Source organism: Pistacia vera, unplaced genomic scaffold (assembly GCF_008641045.1).
Source record: "Pistacia vera cultivar Batoury unplaced genomic scaffold, PisVer_v2 Contig217, whole genome shotgun sequence".
Lineage (NCBI taxonomy): Eukaryota > Viridiplantae > Streptophyta > Magnoliopsida > Sapindales > Anacardiaceae > Pistacia > Pistacia vera.
The window spans coordinates 169791-182863 of NW_022196021.1; the positions used below are offsets into that span (position 1 = coordinate 169791).

Here is a 13073-nt window from a genome sequence, read left to right on the forward strand (position 1 = left end):
AGAGAAGCATGAGTAAGAGTAAAAAGCCTTAATTTTTGCTACATGGCATAATTGCATCTCATAAGTGCATTAATGAGTATGAGTCAACCATATGTATTAAATATGCATTAATTATGCATTAGAGAAAGAGAGTAGAGAAAGAGTAGAGAAATTGAGTTTGAGCTACTCTAAGAGTAAAGAGAAAGAGAGAATGAGCACTAGAGAATAAAGAGAGAGTAGTGCTAGACAAGAGAATAGAGTAGGTTGTGCGATGGGGAACCTGTGAGTATGGGTAGAGTATTCCCGCATGTACGCCGTATTGAGAGAGCAGCATGTGCATAAGAGAGAGAAGTGGTGTAGCCCATGAGAGTGTATGCGGATGAGGGCTATACCTGAGTTTACCCAAGAGAGAAAATTTATACACTCACATGGCCAAGGGTTCCGAATCCATGCATAACCAAGTCCGATCGGCTAGAATGAGTAAAACTCACGGAGAGTGGGAGTGAGCCCAGCCGTGCCTCCGGTCAGATAAGGTCGTGACTTACTAGAGAGAGTTAGTAGAAAAGAGATTTAAGAAAGAGAAATAGAGAGAAAGAAACCGAAAGAGAAAGCAAAGAGAGTAACGAGAATTGTAAGGAAAGAATTGAGTAGAAAGAGTTACGGGGATAGATGAGTAGAGAATTTACTTACTGAGCATTGTTTTGTGCTCACCCGTTTGTTTCCTATGTTTTTGCAGGAACTAGATGAGGACACAGTCGGATGGACGTCGGCACGCGAGGGGAAATGGCTACACTGTCCATCTTATTTTTGATAGTTTTGTACATGAGACGAGTTTTGTATACAGAATGTATATATTTAATAAAAGAAAAAAAATTTGGGCCCAATGTTTTATGTTACTTTACATGTATTTTTACTATGCATATTTTATGAGTATTTGAGTAGAATGGAGTCATTACATTTCATTCAATGGCAAAAGACATTGTCGCTTCAACAAAGGGAACCAAGACGGCAGAGATGGAGACTTCCCAAGAACGTGGTCGTTCGGAGAAAGTTGACCCCAACCCCAACCCCTCAAGGCAGAGAGGTAAGTCCAAAGATTTTATTTTCAGTTTTGACTCACGCCTATCTCGTGTAAAAGAAAAGGTGAGCACGCAGTCGGAGGATCTAGATTATCGAGTGGATGATCTAGAGACGGAGGTTACCGAAATCCACACTGTCGTGAAAGCCATGTTGCTTCAAATGGAAGAGTCGCTAAGGACTGAAATGGGGAGAATCCGTGAGGAGTTTGTAGGGGAGCTTGCCAAGACCCGCCATGTGTTCCAAACTGAAATCAACAGCACACTTGTTCGTTTAGACGAGGTGCAAGCTGATTTAGCGCGATGCAAGCGCGCTATGGTTGCAAGGATCGGCATCAACGTCATTGAAAGCCAAAGGATTGACGTCCCAAGGCCTAAAAGCTTTGGTGGCTCACGCAAGGCACAAAAGGTTGACAACTTCTTGTAGGGGCTAGACAAGTACTTCGGGGCCGTACGCGTCACAGAGGAAAGCTCGAGGATTGAAACTGCAGTTTTCTATCTCACAGACACCGCAAGGTTGTGGTGAAGGAGAAGAGAAGGAGACATCAAAAAAGGTATTTGCACTATCTCTACTTTTGATGATTTTAAGAGAGAGCTTAAACGACAGTTTTACCCGGAGAATGCCGAGGATGAGGCAAGAGCTCGCTTGCGAATGATCAAGCAAACAGGGACAATCCGTGATTATATCAAGGACTTCACCGACTTGATACTGGAGATCCCGGAGATGTCCGACAAGGACTTGCTCTTCAATTTCATAGATGGGTTGCAATCATGGGTGAAAACAGAGCTAAGGCGTCAGGGAGTGCAAGATCTTGCCATGGCCATAGCAGTTGCTGAAAGTTTGATTGATTATAGCAACCAAAAAGAATACACCGGCAAATCCAAAGATAAGAAGGGCGGCTTTGTTAAAGGTGCGAGAGACAATGGGCAATCTAAAGAGAGCAACCGAGACACCTGCCAAGACTACTCCTCATCCAAAGGTAAGGACAAGGGCAAACGTTGGGACAAACCCCGCAACAATTGCTTCATTTGCAATGAGCCTCATTGGGTGAAAGACTGTCCGGAGAAGAAAGCTATTACTTCCCTCATAGCCAAGCATCAGGAGGGCAAGCAAGTCGAAAGCAGTAGTGATGGGGCACATATGGGATCAATGCAACTACTCAACGGGATTCAGTCCGCACCAAAAACCTAAGCCAAAGGGTTGCTCTATGTTGATATGGCCATCAATGGGAAGGCTACCAAAGCCATGTAGATACGGGAGCTTCGCACAACTTTGTTTCAGTAAGTGAAGTATGCCGGCTAGACCTCAAGGCTTCAGGAGGTGGAGGCACCATCAAGGCAGTCAACTCAGCAGCCCAACCGATACATGGAGTGGCTCAACATATCAAAACCACAATGAGAACTTGATCCAGCTACATAGATTTCTCAGTTGCACCGATGGATGACTACCAAGTTGTCCTCGGCTTAGAGTTCATGGAACAAGTCAAGGCATTTCCCTTGCCTTCAACCAACACCATGTGTATCATGGACGGGGAGCAAACTTGTGTGTTGCCCACTAGCCGCTCTACCAAGCCGGAGACAGCGACACTCTCGACTATGCAGTTCAAGAAAAGCATCAAGAAGAAAGAGAAAAGCTACTTGGGCATCCTTAAGCAATATGACGACGAGAAGCCAATCCCGCCAGAGGCAGTGCCCCGGGAGGTAGCACAAGTACTCGAGGAGTTTGTTGATGTCTCACCAAACAAGCTGCCAAAGGAACTACCACTTAGAAGGGAGGTAGACCATCAGATTGAACTGGAACCAGGCGCCAAGCCACCTGCCAAGAGTCCTTACCGTATGGCACCACCAGAGCTAGCGGAACTAAAGAGGCAGTTACGGGAACTACTAGATGCAGGGTTCATCAAGCCCTCCAAAGCTCCCTATGGCGCACCAGTTTTGTTTCAAAGGAAGAAGGATGGTTCCTTGCGCATGTGCATAGACTACCGAGCACTCAACAAGGTATCTGTGAAAAATAGCTATCCCATTCCTTTGATTGCCGATCTTTTCGATCAGCTGGGGCATGCCCGCTACTTTACCAAACTGGATCTGCGGTCAAGTTACTATCAAGTGCGCATAGCCGAAGACGACGAGCCAAAGACCACTTGTGTTACAAGGTATGGGTCTTATGAATTTTTGGTTATGCCATTTGGTCTAACAAATGCACCAGCCACTTTTTGCACTTTGATGAATAAGATATTTCATCCTTACCTCGACCGGTTCGTGGTCGTCTATCTAGACGACATAGTGGTGTATAGCAAAACCTGGGAAGAGCACATGCAGCACCTCAGGGAAGTGTTCCAAGTCTTGTGGGACAACAAGCTGTATATCAAGAAAGAGAAATGCTCTTTCGCCAAGCCGGAGGTAATGTTCTTGGGTCACAAGATCAAGGATAGGCAGCTTATGATGGAGGATAACAAAGTGCAGGCCATTCAAGAGTAGGAAACACCCACCAAAGTGTCGAAGTTACGATCCTTCCTTGGATTAGTAAACTACTACCGCCGGTTTATCAAAGGCTACTCGGCAAAGACAGCCCCATTGACAGACTTACTCAAGAAGAGCAAGCCGTGGGATTGGTCTAATGAGTGTCAAGCCGCCTTTGAGGAGTTAAAAGCTGCAATCAGCAAGGAACCTGTGCTTGCCTTGCCAGACCATAGTCAGCCATATGAAGTGCACACCGACTCATCCGACTTTGCCATCGGGGGAGTACTCATGCAGAATGGGCATCCGATTGCTTACGAGAGTCGAAAGCTCAATGAGACCGAGCGGCGTTACTCCGTACAAGAAAAGGAGATGACAGCCATCATCCATTGCCTTAGAGTATGGCGACACTACTTGCTTGGGTCTAAGTTTGTTACTTTGACAGATAACGTCGCGACGAGCTACTTTCAGACCCAAAAGAAGTTGAGTCCGAAGCAGACACGATGGCAGGACTTTCTTGCCGAGTTTGATTATGTCTTGGAGTACAAGCCGAGCAAGACCAATGTGGTGGTAGATGCACTAAGCCGCAAGGCCGAGTTGGCGAGCATCAGTCAAGTCACAAGCGCATTGGCTGACCGAATCAAGTAGGGACTCCAGCATGAGCCATTGGCTCGAAACATCATTGCCTTGGTAGAAGAGGGGAAAACCCGGAGGTTTTGGCTGAATGACGACTTACTCTACACCAAAGGCAATCGCCTCTACATCCCAAGATGGGACAACCTGAGGAAAGAATTGATCAAGGAGTGTCATGACTCCTGTAGGCAGGCCATCCAGGTATGAGACGCACCCTTGCTCTCTTAAAATCTGCCTACTATTGGCCTGGGATGCAGGATAACATTGAGGGGTATATGCGTGCGTGCCTTGTTTGCCAGCAAGACAAGGTAGTGCAACAACAACCAGCAGGCTTGCTACAACCATTACCCGTGCCCGAGAGACCATGGGAGAGCATCTCAATGGACTTCATCACATGTTTGCCAAAGTCCGAAGGGTCCGGGAGTATCATTGTCATTGTGGACATGTTTAGCAAGTATGCCACCTTCATCCCCGCATCCACCGATTGCACAGTAGAGGAAACAACCGACCTTTTCTTTCGCAACATCATCAAGTTATGGGGCATTCTAACAAGCATAGTCAGTGGTCGAGATCCTCGGTTCACCAGGAGATTTTGGACAGAGTTATTCAAGATGCTAGGATCAAACCTAGACTTCTCAACCAACTTTCATCCCCAAACTGATGGCCAAACCGAGCGCGTCAATGCACTGTTAGAGCTATATTTGCGGCACTATGTGAGCGCTAGCCAGCGAGATTGGGCAAAATTCCTTGACACAGCCCAATTCTCATTTAACTTGCAGCAGAGCGAGGCAACCAAAAAGAGTCATTTTGAGATCATCATGGGACGACAACCGAACACATCTCTTTCCTTAGCCACACGCTATGATGGGAAGAGCCCCGCAGCCTTCAGGTTAGCCAAGTCATGGCACGAACAAACTGAGCTTGCTCGTGTAGCCCTACATAAGGCAGCGAAGAGAATGAAAAAGTGGGCTGACAAAAAAAGAAGGCACGTTGAGTTCCAAGAAAGTGATCTTGTTCTCGTAAAGCTACTGCCCCAACAATTCAAGACATTAAGGAAGGTGCACAAAGGCCTCGTGCGCAAATATGAAGGGCCTTTTCAAGTGATACAACGCATCGGCAAAGTTTCGTATCAACTCCAACTTCCTCCGAAACTGAAGATACACCCGGTCTTTCATGTAAGCTTGTTGAAGCCATTTCATGAAGACCCGGAGGAGCCGTCCCGAGGAGTCTCTAAACGAGCGCCAACAGCCGTTGTAACATCCTTTGACAAAGAGGTTGAATAAATACTTGCTGATAGAGTCATTCGCCGACGTGGTGTGCCAAATTATCAGGCATACTTCATCAAATGGAAGGGACTTCCCGATGCCGAAGCCAGTTGGGAGACCGAAGACTCATTGTGGCAATTCCAAGACTCAATCATGCGCTACAAGGATAATGCGACGAGGGCGTTGCAGCATTAGGTGCGGGAGAATGTCATGACCAGCCTGCTTGCCGACTCAAGCATGCTGCATGTTGCTTACTGATTAAGTATACTTCAGGGTGGAGCAAACTTAAGGGCTAAGTTAACTTCATAGCTAAGTTAACGACTCAACAGCTAGGTTAACGACTAACCAACTTCGTTTCCAAGGTTGCACCAATGCTTGCCACCTAGGGTTTTTTAATGCTTAAGCATGTAGATTAGTCACATTACTTTGAGGAGCTTGAGCCTATAAATAGGCAACTCCACCATGTAAAGTTTCATAACTTGAATTCCATCAATACAGAGTTTATATTTTCTCTACACTTCTCTCTCATTTGTATACTTTTAGCTTGTGAGTTTGTGTGAGCGTTAGGCTGCTTAACTCATTTTCGAAGGGTTAAGGCCGCACGAACTTAGCAAAGAAGTTAAGTGCGTGACATGGAGCTATCTTAAGTGATGACTAGGTTTGAGAGGAAGATAGCTGGAGAGGTGGCCGACTGAAATACTTCTATATAAGGGCAGCATAAGTAGTGGAGAAGAGATGTGGAAATATGAGAGAGTTAAAAGTGATTTTGAGAGGAAAAATCAAATCACAAAGTCTCATATTTGTATCCGTAGGAGAGTGTTGCGAGAGAGAAGAAAATTGTATTATCCAAATTATATAGTGAATCCTTTGTCTCTACCGTGGTTTTTTCCTGCAAGGGTTTCCACATAAATCCTGTGTCAAATATTTTATATCTCTGGAGCTTTACGTTTTGGCATTTTCCACTACACTTACAAATGCATTTTCCACTACACTTACAAATGCATTTCCACTTCGAAAAGAACAATGAGAAACCATAACTAACCGAGGAGATTGAGATACAATCATACAATTGTGAACACTTTTATACAAATGGCACATTTAAGCTACTCTTGCAAATTTATCAGTTTCAGATACATATATAATCATCCGGGAACTCACACATTTGATGTATAATAGATTTATTCATGAGTAAAATGTTAGTACACAAGGAACATTTCCTAGTCATTTGAGCTAATAGACATGTGGAAAGCCAAGTTGAGAGGAGGCACCAAACGATGGAAGTTTAAGAACTGGCTCTGAAATATGAACCGTCTGGCTCAAAAGCTTGCCTTCAAGAAAATCCTCCCCAAAGGACTAGAAGATGTAAACAAAGTCTTAGAAATCTTCCAGGTTTATTAGCAAAGAAGAAAAAAACTAAACATGAATATATTAAGAGAAAACATGATGCAAACCTTAATACTGCTTATGGTCATTTCACCATTCAATTCAGGCTTCTCGGCATCATGTTTTGTGTAAGCTATAATCTGCATTTGAACATGGACGCCGTGAAGACATTCATTTTTGCATTATTTTAATAGTCCTCATTGCACAGGATTTCATCTTATGCATAAATTTACAATCTGAAAAATGAACTTACTCTTGGAAAATCTCCGGTAATGCCAAATTCATGAGCAATATGATTCTCAACTCCTTCCAAGTGCATCTCCACATGGACAAAGAGAAGCTGCCAAGGAATTTTAAAAATCATATTAATAACAGATTATTTTCAGAATATAATGCTTCACCAATCTTATAGCACAACTAGATTTTCATAATGCAGTGCTCATGATCTGTAAAGGATAATTTCTAAATTCACCTTTTCTCTGAAAGCTACTGCAGCTTCTTCAAACGCTGAAATAACATTCTCCGAACCATACTTGGGGGCAAAAAGCCATAACTGAGAAGAAATTTACAGACATGTTAAACCAAAACTTTCAAATTTCATTATTAGAACAAGAGGTACGACATAAGGTCTAACCTGTTTCATTGGATTCTGGAAAATCTGTCCTGCAGTTTCTGTTGTGAAAGTGATCACTGGAGGATGATTGATTTTAGATACAAATTCAACTATTGCCAATCTTGTGAATTGACCATCTAAAGAAATGAAGAGCAAAATGTGTAAGTAGATGCTCTCTGAATCATAAAATACTGAAATTGAAATTATGAAGCATTGAGATGTTGAAAACTAACTAAATATAGCAAATTTTTTGGACACTGTTTGTAGCAGTATCAAAGCAGGGCGTTTGATATTTGGGTTGATGTGGAATAACTCTGCAACATCAGCTCTAGCAGTTTGATAGAATTCAATATCACTATGCAGTTTTGAGACAGCAGCAAGTTCTTCACTTTCTGGACCCTTTCAATTACAAATAAATAGAGTTAGATCAACGACTAAATAATCAAACAGCAAATTGATTATAGAATATGTATTTGATTGATTTTTCTAGGCAAAGCAACTACAACTATAATCAACAAGTTTTATTGGAAGAAGATCAAACTCGACTTGATTTAGAGTTTATAATTGATTAAACAACTGAAGATTCCTACTGTTATCAACTAAAGGAATTGATCATAAGAGTAACCCTCAGCTCAACTCAAGCAATTAATTGAGTCTTGAAAGATTGTGGTCAGTAAAAAAGAAATTGGTGCATGTCAGTGATGGAATCTAACAAGATTGGCGTATGTCCTTATTTTGAACTCTAATGGAGATTATAAAGTACCTCTAAAGAGTCAAGGAATCCCAAAACCAATTCCGCTTCAACAGTCAATGTATAAATCGCCTCATCCATTGTTGTTATGTTGTGAACACCAACGGCCATCTTCCTTTTCACCCAAGTCGTTATAGCATCCCTGCATTTTGAATCACCCTGGATAAAAATGAACTAAAAAAAAAAAAATCTAACCAAATTTACTAGACAAAAAATAAGTTACCTTGTTCTTGTCAACTTATATGAATTGTGCCTGATCCCATTAACAAAGAGATACATAGTGGGATAACCGTGAATTTTGTTCTTCCTTGCCAAACCTTTGTCTACAACAGAATCCACCATTGCAAGCGCAGCCTCACCCTTGAGCATGTTGGCAGCCGCCGCGTATTCGGGAGCCAGTTTCTTGCTCCAGTAGCACCAAGGCGCATAGAACATCACCATCACATACTTATTCTTGGCCATGAAGTCACTAAAATTTGTCTCGGTCAACGCTGCCACATCTTCATCATAACGAAGCGGCCACGTGCTATGGTCAAGATGTTTGACAACGCTATCTGCATTCGCTGGAAGGAGGTACATGGCGGTATCTTCATTAGAAGGTCTGAGATCTTTTTCACTGATTTTGAAGATTGAAAAAGCGTCAAGGAGATCGTTAAAGACTGGAAAAGTTGGTGAAGGGTTATTGTGATGAAAGAGAGGTGCGAATCAGTAGAGAATGAAGAGGAGGAGAACTGAAATGAAGAGATTGAGTAGAAATCTTGTTGCAATTGAAGCCATGGATCATGAAGCTAATTCAGAACAATTGGGAGAAAGACACAACTCAGAGAAAAGTACGAAGTTAACTGAAGTCTTCTAAACTATATAATATCCAAACATTATCTGCCCGTTGACTTGGAAATTCATGTTCAGTGGTTCCAAACAAGGCTTTAAAACCCGATCCGGCGGCGAACCCAGTCAAGCCACCGTGACGTCAACATGATAACGTCATCATGATGACGTCATCATGATGACGTCATGCTAACGTCAACATACCAACGTCAGCATGATGACATCATGATGTCAGCAATTTTTTTTTTAAAAAAAAAAAATTTGCAGATTTTAATTTTTAACATTGATAATCAAAATATATTCAAATCTGAGATGAAATTAAAACAAGTCTACAACATACCAAGTTATAAAAAATAAACTATGGTGTGCCAAAGAGAGGAGGCAATCAATTTTTTGACCCTATACATGGACATAATCATCACGTATCTTTTTGTATAAAGCTCGCTGCTGCTGCTTCAAGCAAAATTTAAGATTCTCAATTCTCAATCTCGACCCCCTTTGTACATCAATCATCAAATGGGGTTATAATGTTTCCACTCACATTTTTTTTTTTTTTTTTTTTTTTTNAGCCATGATTTAGACAAATACACGGATCACTCGAGCTTTTCACAAATTCCCAGTTGAGTAGCATATATATGACAATGACACAAAAAACCACCATTTCTCTTGCCGTAATTAACCAAGGAGATTGAGAGACAATCATTCAAACTGTGAATACAAATTACATAGTGAATCCTTTGTCTCTGCCGTGATTTTTTCCGGCAAGGGTTTCCACGTAAATCCTGTATCAAATATTTTATATCTCTGGAGCTTTACGTTTTGGCATTTTTCACTACAATTGGTATTGATTTCCGTCGGGCTATTAGGATGTCGATGCCAAAATTCGAAGTTGAGAAGTTTGATGGCACAAACGACTTCAGTATCTGGTGCATTAAAATGCGGGCGTTACTAACGCATCAAGGGTTACTGGGGGCGTTGGAGGGAAAGCTACCCGAAGATTTGTCTGAAGCAGAGCAAGAGGATAAGAATAAACGGGTCCTGACTTCGATACAATTATGCCTGGCAGATGAGCTGCTATGGGAAGTCAGTGAAGAAGATTCTGCATTAAAACTATGGTCAGCTTTGGTAAGTAGATGCATGACAAAGTCGCTCACAAGTCGGTTAAATCTCTATACACTCTTCGGATGAAGGAAGGTATGTCCATTAAAGATCATTTATATTATTTCAAAAAAGTTATAAGTGATCTGAAGAACGTTAGTATAAAAGTTGAAGATGAAGATCAAGCCCTTATTTTGTTGTGCTCGTTGCCGCTCTCGTATGAGCATTTCATTGATACAACGTTGTATGGACGAGAGTCTATTTTTGTTTCTGACATGAAGTAGGCTTTGCAATCGAGGGAACTAAAAAAGCACATCACCGAAGAGCATGAGGAGAATCATGCTGAAGGTCTGGTAGTAAGGGGCAGGACTACACAACATAAGAGTTCCAGTAACAGAGACCGGATGAGATCGAAATCAAAATGCCGAAAGCTTAAATGCTTTACATGTCATAAGGAAGGGCACTTTCGGAAGGACCGTCCAGAAAGGAAGAATAAGAATAAGACTCAAGAGGGGAATGCCAGCGTAGTTCAAGAGAGTTCAGAAGAAGGCGACTTTGACAAGGTGCTTGCTGTTAGAGTCATTGACACTGGTAATGAATGGATTATTGATTATGGTTGTTCGTTTCACATGACACCAAATAAGAACTGGTTTTTTAATTACAAAGNTATAACAGACTTGATAGCATGGGCAAGCGTGCCTCACTCATTCCGGATGGAGTAATATTTGTCCCATAGCATTGGAGATTTTGAGATTTCACTCATAAGGCTCTTGAATTTAAGGTTGCAATCTCCTCCACTGTAAAAACAAGAAACATACAGAAAAAATATATGTTAATGTAGATCGAGTCAGCTTAAAGGAGTCCAGTTAACTTGTCGACAGTCGTACTACTTTTGGTTAAGATCACTGTAATAGACTGATATTTAGCCATGCAATGCAATATACAATCTTATTGGCAAGTTTATGTTGACTTATTGGGAGGATAGAATATGCGCTTACTTCACGGACATGAAAGCTAACCTTATTCGATTCAAGGATGCAATTGCTCGAAGGGCACTGCGAATCATGTCTTCATTATGATCTACTTCTTGCTTGACAGCATCTTGCTTTGGCTTAAAATTGACAGTCTTTTGGGGAGGTTCCACCAATGAGTCCAACACTGAAATGGAAGAGTAATACACGAGATTGAAAATACTTTGGTACATTTGAGTCTCCGAAAATTAAAACCAAATTCAGAAAGTACTATTAGTTACATCAATAACCTGCTAATACAGCAGATGGACATTTATCTGCAAGCTTAGAAAGAATAAGATGACAAGGCATTTTAACATCATAATGATCTGGAGTCAGAGCAAAAATCAGTGTGAAAATGCACACTGCAGTGTGCATTTGCACACCCAGTTTTGCACACTGCAGTGTGAAAATGCACACCCAATTTTGCACACTGCAGTGTGCAATTCAGAGTGTCAAAATGCACACTGCAGTCCCTTTTTGCACACTGCACACAACCAATCAAACCAGCCATTTTTACACACTTCAATTTTCAAACACAACCAATCTTACACCAAACAATCACCTCTTTAATATCAAGTTTCAAACCCACTTCTTTAATATCAAACAATCTCTATGACTCTATCTCAAACAATCTCACAGCAAAAAAAAAATCAAAGTTACAAAGAACAATAACAATAACAAGTTAACAACAATGAAATACACATACCTTGTGGGAGCTGCCGAAGATCGAAGAAGTTATGAAAACCGAATCTGGAAAATTAGAGATTTAGAAGTTGTCCAAGGCCCGAAGATTGAAGATTAGTTGAAGATTTTGATGATTGAAATCGGAATCAAAGAAGCCCAAGATCGTGGAAGCTGATTTTGCTTTTGGTAATGGATTTTTTATTTTTCTTCTCTCTGGTGTTGGGTTTTGTCGAATAAAATTGGGGAAGGCAAGAGACTGAAGAGAGAAAAGCTGAAAGTGAAAAGAGTTACTGTTAAGTTTTAATTTTATTATTTTATTGTAGCTGACCCGGTTTATACTGGTTGGATCGGTAATTCGTCGCAAAAAACCAGTTCAACCGCGGGTGAACACGGGTCAATTATTATTTTTAGTTTTTTATATGAACCAATCCGGCCTAGCCACTGGTTCCCGATCGAACCGGTTCAACCGGCCGGGTTGGGCTGGGTTTTAAAACCATGGTTCCAAATTTGAGGCAACAAGTTAGCGTGATAAACAAGGTTAGCACACGACCACCTTTTTAGAATTGATAACACATCTCAATCCTGAAACTTAAACTGTAAAATCTGAAGTAAAAACTGAATAATTTATTGAATATTCTATACCTACAAAAGAAACGAATAATATGTTTATATAGGGTGGTTACAACCAACCCTAACAAAACTCTAATTAAACAAGGAAATAAAATCATACTTAAACACCAAAACTAATTAAAATAAGACATCTCAACTATTGACTAATTATAAAATAACAAAAGTAAAATTTAACTAAATTAAAACTTCCTAAATCAACTAAACTCCTAATTAAAATAGAAAACTACTTAAATTCCTAATATAAAACCTTAAATAAATAAGAAAATCAAACGAAAAAAGGGAAACAAAATTAAATTCTAATTAAATCCTAATTGAACACTATTTTCCCTACTTCATACTCCCTCTCTTAAAAATAAAATCGTCCTTGAGTTTCAATCTGGTGGGTGATACTTGAAGTAGAGTAATAAGTCTTCCTTTGGAGCAAATAAATATCTTTTGTCATTGATCTTCCTAGGAGCGTTGTCATGTACTATAGTCTTCAAGTTGCAATCGAATGTCACTAATGTTTCATCATTTTGATCCTTAACTTGAATGTGTTATTCTTACTCAAGCTTCTCCTTTAGGATAGTTTGCTTTTGCTCTTGTTCAATCTTCGCTTCTTGGAGAACTCGTTTAGCTTCAACGTCTACTTCATGCTCAATCTCCTTTGATGTGTGATCCTCA

The 13073-nt window shown here is 40.9% G+C and overlaps 2 protein-coding genes across 2 annotated transcripts; both read right to left on the reverse strand.

Moving 5' to 3' along the window:
- Positions 1-6448: 6448 nt before the first annotated feature.
- On the reverse strand, positions 6449-8996 carry LOC116130004 (protein disulfide isomerase-like 1-3). Its single transcript, XM_031415750.1, has 8 exons — positions 8381-8996; positions 8170-8299; positions 7640-7805; positions 7428-7543; positions 7266-7346; positions 7047-7133; positions 6862-6933; positions 6449-6763 (listed from the first exon to the last, which is right to left on the reverse strand). The coding sequence occupies exons 1-8, from the start codon at positions 8734-8736 to the stop codon at positions 6641-6643; spliced, it is 1131 nt and encodes a 376-aa protein (XP_031271610.1). The 5' UTR covers positions 8737-8996; the 3' UTR covers positions 6449-6640.
- Positions 8997-10757: 1761 nt separating this feature from the next.
- LOC116130016 (cullin-associated NEDD8-dissociated protein 1-like) lies at positions 10758-11420 on the reverse strand. The gene is made up of 3 exons (XM_031415767.1): positions 11345-11420; positions 11103-11241; positions 10758-10880 (listed from the first exon to the last, which is right to left on the reverse strand). Exons 1-3 carry the CDS (start codon positions 11403-11405, stop codon positions 10784-10786), a joined length of 297 nt encoding a protein of 98 aa, XP_031271627.1. The 5' UTR covers positions 11406-11420; the 3' UTR covers positions 10758-10783.
- Between the last annotated feature and the right edge of the window lie 1653 nt (positions 11421-13073).